Genomic DNA, 8,852 nt, shown 5'->3' on the forward strand with positions numbered 1-8,852 from the left:
GTGAATGTTGAGAATTTGTTAAGTTTTTAGACAACAAGCTTCAGATTCCAAATTTTGATATTGCTGGAATTTAAGTTCTGATTGTGAAATGACCAAAGTCTAGGGTAAAGTTTCTATATTGAGGACTGTTGGAATTGTGAACTAATAATATTTCCCCTAAACCTAATATACAATTGAGGAAAGTACAAAAACATAGGAAACAAGGTATTAATTTGCTGTAACTTTATTTTATTGAAAAAGATGCAGGGGATGGAAGATGTGGGGAAGTCCAGTAGATCATGAAAAATTGTTTTGCAAAGTACGATTTCTTTTTTGCTTATAACCTTTTTTCTTTTCTTTCTGTAAAACTGCCTTTGTTGAATAACTGACGATGTATTTGACCTTGGAAAAAAGCAAATAAAAACATTATTACAAAAAAAAATAATGCAGATATTTAGCAAAGTTTACAAAAGAAGCAAAAATTCCCCATGGCCCCAGCTTAATGTGTAGCGATGAGTGTGTTGTCCAATGCCCTGGGTAACTAGGGTTGAAATCCCCATTCAGCCATGGGGAAGATGGCATCTTTAAAATCTAAGCTTCTTCACAGAGTTTTTGAGAAAACAATAGCAAGAGAGGGAGAGTTATGTACTCTTTGGATGGCACATGGAACATACAAACAAAGAAATGATGATCAAAATAAAAGCAAAGGAAATAACATCTCCTTGCCAGAACATAAGGTCCCTGGCTAACAGCATCTCTTTCACCCTCTCAACTATGGCCATCCTTCTTCCTTACTAATCTCTCTTTACTGTTCATCTCGGGTCTAAGTATAATGATGTAGATTTTGGGGAGGAAGATGCAACCCAGTAAGCCAGCAGTAGAGGCCAAGATGGAGAAGATCTCCACAGCCACCATGTATTTCCCTTTGGTGCTCAGATAAGTGGGGACAAAGGACAGCCAAACACTGCAGAAGACCAGCATGCTGAAGGTAATCAACTTGGCTTCATTGAAAGTATCAGGCAACTTCCTGGCAAAGAAAGCCACAGAGAAGCTCACAATGGCCAAAAGACCCATGTAGCCGAGAATAAGGTGGAACATGATGTCGGAGCCTTCATTGCACTGCACTATGATCTGCCCATCCTGGGAGTGCAGGTCAAACTCTGGGAATGGGGGAGAGGATGCCAGCCACCCAAGACAGATGCCAGCTTGAATGAGAGAGCAGAAGGTGATAAGGGATCCTGCCAGCCTCTTCCCAAGCCATTTCCTCAGGCTGTTCCCAGGCTTGGTCACCATGAAGGCCAGAACCACAGTGAGGGTTTTGGCTAACACACAAGCAACAGCAATGGAGAAGACGATGGCAAAGACGGTTTGCCTCAAGACACAGGTCACCTTTGTAGGCCTGCCAATGAATAAGAAGGAGCAGAGAAAGCAGAGAAGCAGAGAAGAGAGCAAGGTGCAGGTGATGCCCCAGTTGTTGGCTTTGACAATGGGAGTGTTCCAGTGCAGACCGAAGGTCCCCATCACAACAACTGTGACCAGAGAAAGCAGGAGAGCCAAGGAGGCCAGCATTGCCCCCAAGGGCTCCTCATAGGATAGGTAGCTTATTTCTTTTGGAAAACATTGGTCCTGAAAGGCATTTGGGTAGTGATCATCTTGGCATTTCTCACACTGATCTGCATCTGAAAATGAGAAGCATGCTTTTAGCATTTCTTGAAGCAATACTTATTAATATTGATACCGTCTGTTATGCTGTACACAAAACATATTACTGAGCTGATGAACCAAAGTCTACTTTCACAACTAAGTGATGGTTTCTCCATGAGCACCTCAGCTGTACTAATCAATCAATCAATCCATTCATATTTATTTGTCAGGCTTTGTGTATACTGATTGATTTCAGTCTTTCCCCCCTTAAACATGCCTATCTCTGCATCCAGCCCCATGTCTTTGCATTTCAAAGCTTCTGGTCCAAGTGTTTCTTTTTTGCACTTTCCATAATTGAATTTGGGAGCGGATGAAAGAGCCAGGTCGCCTGTCATTTGCTCACTGGGAAAGTCTATATTTGACAAGAAATAACTGTGCCTAAGGACTGAAACTGTGGGGATACAATAGAGAAAAATGTTTACTAGTTGTTAATCACAGAAGATGAAAATTGATTGGCTGCAGGTTCAATGTTGACAAAAAGGGAATCTATGGAGTGCAATCCTAATTATTTCTTCCCAGATGTATGTCATGCTGATTTCAATGGTGGTTACTCCCATGTGGACGTTATTTCACACAATATACTCTTGAATGGCTATCCAAAGGGGAGGAGAGAGGAAAGGACAATATGTATCAGTAACATATAAACACGTGTGCTTGGGATCTATGACAGAAAATAAGTAGACATAATAAGACTAAGAAATGAATGTCGAAGTTGGATAGGAAGAATTCCAGTTGACTTGGGTTCCTTCACTTACCCTTCTGGACTGAAATCCTCCCTTTAGGGCACTGAACACAGTCATAGCAACAGATTTGCTTTCCCTGCTGTGGAAACATACTCTGTCCAGGGTGGCAGCTCTCAACACAGGTGGAAATGGGCAGCATCTAATGGTAATGACAAGCAAGGGATTTTGAATGGAATAAATCTTATTGTCATCTATGTCCGCTTTGCAGCAGAAGGGTCACAGGATTGAAATTAGAAGATGGCTGTCAAGCACATGCTCCCTGGGCAAGCATCAGGCCCCCTGATAAAGATGCTTTGTGCTGTCACTTAACCATTTGACCAGCCCAGCACATGTCTGAATGGCAAAGAGAAGCTTGTGTCAACCTTCTCCCTCTTGATTGATTGATTCCTCATAACCCAATGCTGATTCCCTCCTGGAGGGAGAGCAGAGCTTAAATAAAGGAGCTGGCAGCAGATGCTGCTTCTCCTTCTTACCAAATATACTTGAACTTTCAGATTAAACTATACAATGCAGGTAGGTGTTACATCTTACATAGATTTTAATCTATGATAAATACTGTTACAGACTGACAGCAGCACAAGAGAACATTCCTGCTGCTCTAACAGTTTAGACTGCTCATAACTGCCATAGCTGTAGAAATTGACATAACTATTCCCTCTTAAAATGTACAGGGTTTTTTGTGGGGGGCTATTGGGTTTTTTATTTTCATTATGCATTATGTATGTATTCATTATGTATTTTGTGGTTTTATACGTTGATCTTATTCTGGGAATCATCCTGAGACCTCTGGGTATAGGGCGCTATATAAATTCAATCCATCAATCAACTACCTGAGGCCTATGACAGCACAGCGTTCAATAGCCTTCTGAGCATTAGCCCTTTCCTTAGCATGGATGCTTTCATCCCAAAAATAGGGTCTTACTATCACATGTGGTGGACCTGCATAATTTAAAGAGAATTTTTTCTTTTCTTGTTGCTTTTAAACTCCTTTTGCCCTTTTTGAGGTGACGAATCCCTTTTTTTCTCCTTTCTTCTTTTTTTCAATTTTTCTGCTTAATTTAGGAACATTTCGAACAAAGATTACCATAATAAAGGACAAAAGTGGTAAGGACCTAACAGAAGCAGAAGACATCAAGAAGAGGTGGCAAGAATACACAGAGGAATTATACCAGAAAGATATGGATGTCTCGTATACCCCAGGTAGTGTGGTTGCTGACCTTGAGCCAGACATTCTGGAGAGTGAAGTCAAATGGGCCTTAGAAAGCACTGCAAATAACAAGGCCAGTGGAAGTGATGGTATTCCAGCTGAACTATTTAAAAGTTTAAAAGATGATGCTGTTAAGGTGCTACACTCAATATGCCAGCAAGTTTGGAAAACTCAGCAGTGGCCAGAGGATTGGAGAAGATCAGTCTACATCCCAATCCCAAAGAAGGGCAGTGCCAAAGAATGCTCCAACTACTGCACAATTGCACTCATTTCACACGCTAGCAAGGTTATGCTTAAAATTCTACAAGAAAGGCACAAGTAGTATGTGGAGCGAGAACTCCCAGAAGTGCAAGCTGGATTTAGAAGAGGCAGAGGAACCAGAGACCAAATTGCAAACATGCGCTGGATTATGGAGAAAGCTAGAGAGTTCCAGAAAGACATCTACTTCTGCTTCATTGACTATGTCTTGGACTGTGTCGGCCACAGCAAACTATGGCAAGTTCTTAAAGAAATGGGAGTGCCTGATCACCTCATCTGTCTCCTGAGAAATCTCTATGTGGGACAAGAAGCTACAGTTAGAACTGGATATGGAACAACTGATTGGTTCAAAATTGGGAAATGAGTACAACAAGGCTGTATATTGTCTCCCTGCTTATTTAACTTATATGCAGAATTCATCATGCGAAAGGCTGGGCTGGATGAATCCCTAGCCGGAATTAAGATTGCCGGAAGAAATATCAACAACCTCAGATATGCAGATGACACAACCTTGATGGCAGAAAGTGAGGAGGAATTAAAGAACCTTTTAATGAGGGTGAAAGAGGAGAGCGCAAAATATGGTCTGAAGCTCAACATCAAAAAAACGAAGATCATGGCCACTGGGCCCATCACCTCCTGGCAAATAGAAGGGAAGATATGGAGGCAGTGAGAGATTTTACTTTCTTCGGCTCCATGATCACTGCAGATGATGACAGCAGCCATGAAATTAAAAGACGCCTGCTTCTTGGGAGAAAAGCAATGACAATGACAAACCTAGACAGCATCTTAAAAAGTAGAGACATCACCTTGCCAACAAAGGTCCGTATATTAAAACCTATGGTTTCCCCAAGAGTGATGTATGGAAGTGAAAGCTGGACCATAAAGAAGGCTGATCGCTGAAGAATTGATGCTTTTGAATTATGGTGCTGGAGGAGACTCTTGAGAGTCCCATGGACTGCAAGAAGATCAAACCTATCCATTCTTAAGGAAATCAGCCCTGAGTGCTCACTGGAAGGACAGATCGTGAAGCTGAGGCTCCAATACTTTGGCCGCTTCATAAGAAGAGAAGACTCCCTGGAAAAGACCCTGATGTTGGGAAAGATTGAGGAGAAGGGGACGACAGGGGACAAGATGGTTGGATAGTGATCTTGAAGCTACCAGCATGAGTTTGACCAAACTGCGGGAGGCAGTGAAAGACAGGAGTGCCTGGCGTGCTCTGGTCCATGGGGTCACAAAGAGTCGGACACGAATAAACGACTAAACAACAACAACAAAACCTTTATTGTATGATTGTATTTTAAATTAATAAAGATTTATTAAAAAAAAATATGGCCAAGCCTGCATGGAGTTTGGCCTCACCACCAGCCTGATGGAGACCAACATCCTGGGACAGGATATCACCGGCACTCCATCCATCAACATTAGTGACCACACACTTCAGGCGGTGGATGATTTTCTTTCTACTTGGGCTCCGCCTGGCAGAGATTGTTGCCAACAACGCATTTTGGAGGACAACAGTCCTTTTTCAAGAGCTTTAAACACTGGCAGATTCCTTACTCAGAAATACCTTGTTCTGAACACTGAGCTCTAAATTAGCTTCAGACTAGCTCTGGATCAACAAATTTGAATAAAGTAACAAAAACAGTATTTCATCAGAGAGTACCAGAGCTTCTCTCCTCACACTTCTCCTTTGTAGCCATCTCTGTTTTCCTGGATCGCTTGATCTTCTCAGAAAAGATGTTAACGGATGATGATTAAAACAAGAAATAGTCCCACCCACATGTTTGAACTTGGGATTCCATGCGATGGCACTTCCATCCACTGTGAACTCTTTTCCTGGGCGGGCCTGAGGATCCCCACTCCCCACTCGGACTCTCTGGAAGGACTCATTGGGATATGTGACCAAGTTGAGGAGATCATAGCCACCTGCCTGCTGCCCCTTCTCATCAAAAGAGATTTCTTCCCCAGCACTGCTGTTGAAGTGGATGTTTTTCAGGAAGGAGTGAAGCTAGATTGCAAGAGGAAAAAAGACACAGACCTTGTAGCTAATACACTCTCTCTCTTCCGTGTGGCAAAGTGGACCTTTGGATTCTTACTACATTTTATCATATATAGTTCAAAAAAATTCCCCCATTAACATGTGAAACTGCCATGTGCTGAGTCCAATCATTGGTCTCTGTAGCTCAAAACTGTCTACTCTAAATTGCCCCAGTGCTATATGGCATAGATTTGAGGTTTCAACTCAGTTCTTATAACAGAGAACACTCCTGGCCCTTGTGCAGCTCCAAGAAGGAGAATCCTGGGATAGATTAATTCAAGTCATCTCCTCCATGCCTGGGCTCAGCTGTGAAACATATGAACCAGTAATAATAATTCCTGTGCTTCTAATATTGAGGAGAGTAGTTGACAGTACCTGCCAGGGCTGAACTTTTGGCTGTGTCCGTCCCTCACCCAGTACTTTCTGTTTGGTTCTTGAGGAATACATGCTATGGAGAGCATGTGCTACTGCATGGACGGCATTGTAGATGATGTAGCTCTGGCTGGACATTTCCATTTCAAACACGGGTCCAGTGAGTTTCTCCAGCTTCTCCCTCCCAGTGCAGGGTTCATAAGTTGTGTCAATTAGATTGTGATCTGGGAATGAACAGAGGAATGCACTGGCCCAGAACTGCTGGATGAAATAAAGATTTGGCTGCCATGGATTTATGGTCTGTAGAAAGCCCTGAAACCCAGGAACTGGATTTGAATGGAGTGTAAATGACAAAGTGCCATTGAAGGATTTTGAAGGGAATTTGTCTCCAACTAGCACTGCAGTGAAATCCCATTGAGATGTTGTAATCCACACCTTCTCCAGAGGGTACATAAAGAAAACCTCGCAGGAGATTAAAACCAGCCTCAAAGCCTCTAGAGACTGATTGTCTCCATAGACAAGAATCACATTCATTTCCCTCCTTGTGAGAGCAAACAAAATTGGTTTCAATTTTTGATTAAGAAGATCATGAGATAAATATGTTGTCACTAGTGGGATCACCACTGTCCAAGAAATGCAAAGATTATTCTGGGAAAGCCTTGGTCTGAGAGTACGAAGGAAGGTTTCTCCACTGTCATCATCTGAAACAAGGAGGCCAATCCAGTTCCACCCAAACTTCCTGAGTAGCCAGACAATGCCATCATACTGAGCTTCTTCATTGGGGACCATTTGGAAGAAGGAAGGGAAGCGCCTTTGGTCACTCAGCCCTGGATCCAAGGAGCCATAGCTGAGCTAAAGGGAAAGGCATTTTATTTTTAAGAATCCAAAGACCGTCTATTTGTTCCTAGAAAGAATACTTATGTATTGTGGTAGTTATCCACCTGGTCTTACTTTTGTATACAACCCTGGCATTTTAAGTCCTAGGCTAGGAGAAGTTTCTAAGCAGGAAGCTGGATGCTCCTATGATAACATGATTTGTGGAATGGCCAGGTTTGGAAGAACCAGAGCTTGGATTATTAGTATTATGGGTTTATCCCCCCCCCCAAAAATCCCAAAGCTACTTGAGAGCCTTTACCATAATCATGTACCCATACCAGGTCTAATGTAGGAAACAAGTGTAGAAAACATACTGTATCAGGATTGAAAGCTAACATGGATGCTCTTTGGGGGTTTTCTGGGTATGTCTGCCCTTGTGGTTGTATCTATGTATCTACACACATACCTGTGGAATCTTGTAGGTGTTTAATATATTGGCCATCTGAATGGAGTTTTGGGAGGTGAGCCCTCCAACGACAGCAATTAATTTATCTTCCCCATTACAGTGGTAATTGGCGTGATTTCGTTGTCCCATGAAAAGAAGAGCTAAAGTGTTCCAACAAGTTTGTGAAGGATTAAAAGCATTCTCATAAAATGTTGATCCCAGTGTGATGTTCGATAAGAATTTGGCATTCTTGTTGATCTCTTGCATGGCAAAGATGAAGGCAAGAACATGCTGGTAGTTTTTTGGGATGGGTCTGCAATGAGACAGAAAAGACTGCGATACTGACAGAAGAGAAACAACTGTGTTTCAGTTTTGATTTGTGAATCTATGTACCTTGAATGTTGCAACCCATAGGAAAGGAGCATTTTATTCAAACAATGAAACTAGAGCAGTCTCCTTATAGATTTTGATTAGATTTATGTAAATGGTGAATTCAAAGGGATTCATTGTCATGCTGTGGATGAATTGGTGGGTTTGGATATGGGAAACCCAGAAATAAAAAGCTGTTAAATTCTTCTGTTTACCCCTTTTGCCTCTTTCTTCTACGTAATGTCCATGCCTACCTCTTGTTCTGCTGCTTTGTCCACCACAACTCCCTTCCATTTCTGAACCATGAAGTATTCATGTGAATGTGTTCTCAATTCAACCTGTAGAACAACCATTGAGTATACCAGTGTGCTCCAAAACACAAGGGCTTTTTACCAGCCCTTGAATCACAGCGTAAGAGAGGAAGAGAGATAGGAGGGTAGGACTGGGATGGTCTTTCCTTCTCTCTCTCTCTCTCCCTCTCTCTCCCTGCTACATTTGGACTGCCAGTAGTGAGCTCCAGGAACAGACAGAGAAACAGCAGATGAGCAAAATCTGCATTACCCCCCCCCGCTGCTTTCTGCATGCTGAGTTTTCTAAATTGCTGATTTAATGCAACTCCAAGCCATTAGCAAATGACAGAGCAGATTGCTTCTGGGGAACGCAGGGTCTGTCTCACCCAGGCTCTGTTTCTTTTGTTGGAATATGATGCTCCATTTGCTCCGGGTCTCTTTGCAAACCAGCTCAGCTCACTCCAATCTTTCCTTACCTTGCTGCATGCCTTTTAAAAAAGTACTTGGGAAGCAAATCCCTCCTTTTCTTTTTTTTATTCAATGAATTTTGTATCCCCAATAAGCATGAATGGGATTACAGGCATAGGATCCAACTCCTAGGGGCTGAAGGGGACCCCCCCAAATATTGGAG

The 8,852-nt window shown here is 42.4% G+C and overlaps 1 protein-coding gene across 1 annotated transcript; it reads right to left on the reverse strand.

The window, feature by feature from the left end:
* Positions 1-1,035: 1,035 nt before the first annotated feature.
* LOC309362482 (vomeronasal type-2 receptor 26-like) lies at positions 1,036-7,875 on the reverse strand (the record flags this gene model as incomplete). The annotated part of the gene is made up of 6 exons (XM_081931834.1): positions 1,036-1,658; positions 1,901-2,074; positions 2,439-2,565; positions 5,672-5,899; positions 6,305-7,153; positions 7,584-7,875. Coding segments are annotated over 6 exons (2,293 nt in total), but the record flags the coding sequence as incomplete, so codon positions are not given.
* Positions 7,876-8,852: the final 977 nt, after the last annotated feature.

Source organism: Podarcis melisellensis, assembly GCF_964234715.1.
Source record: "Podarcis melisellensis genome assembly, contig: HAP1_SCAFFOLD_414, whole genome shotgun sequence".
Classification (NCBI taxonomy): domain Eukaryota; kingdom Metazoa; phylum Chordata; class Lepidosauria; order Squamata; family Lacertidae; genus Podarcis; species Podarcis melisellensis.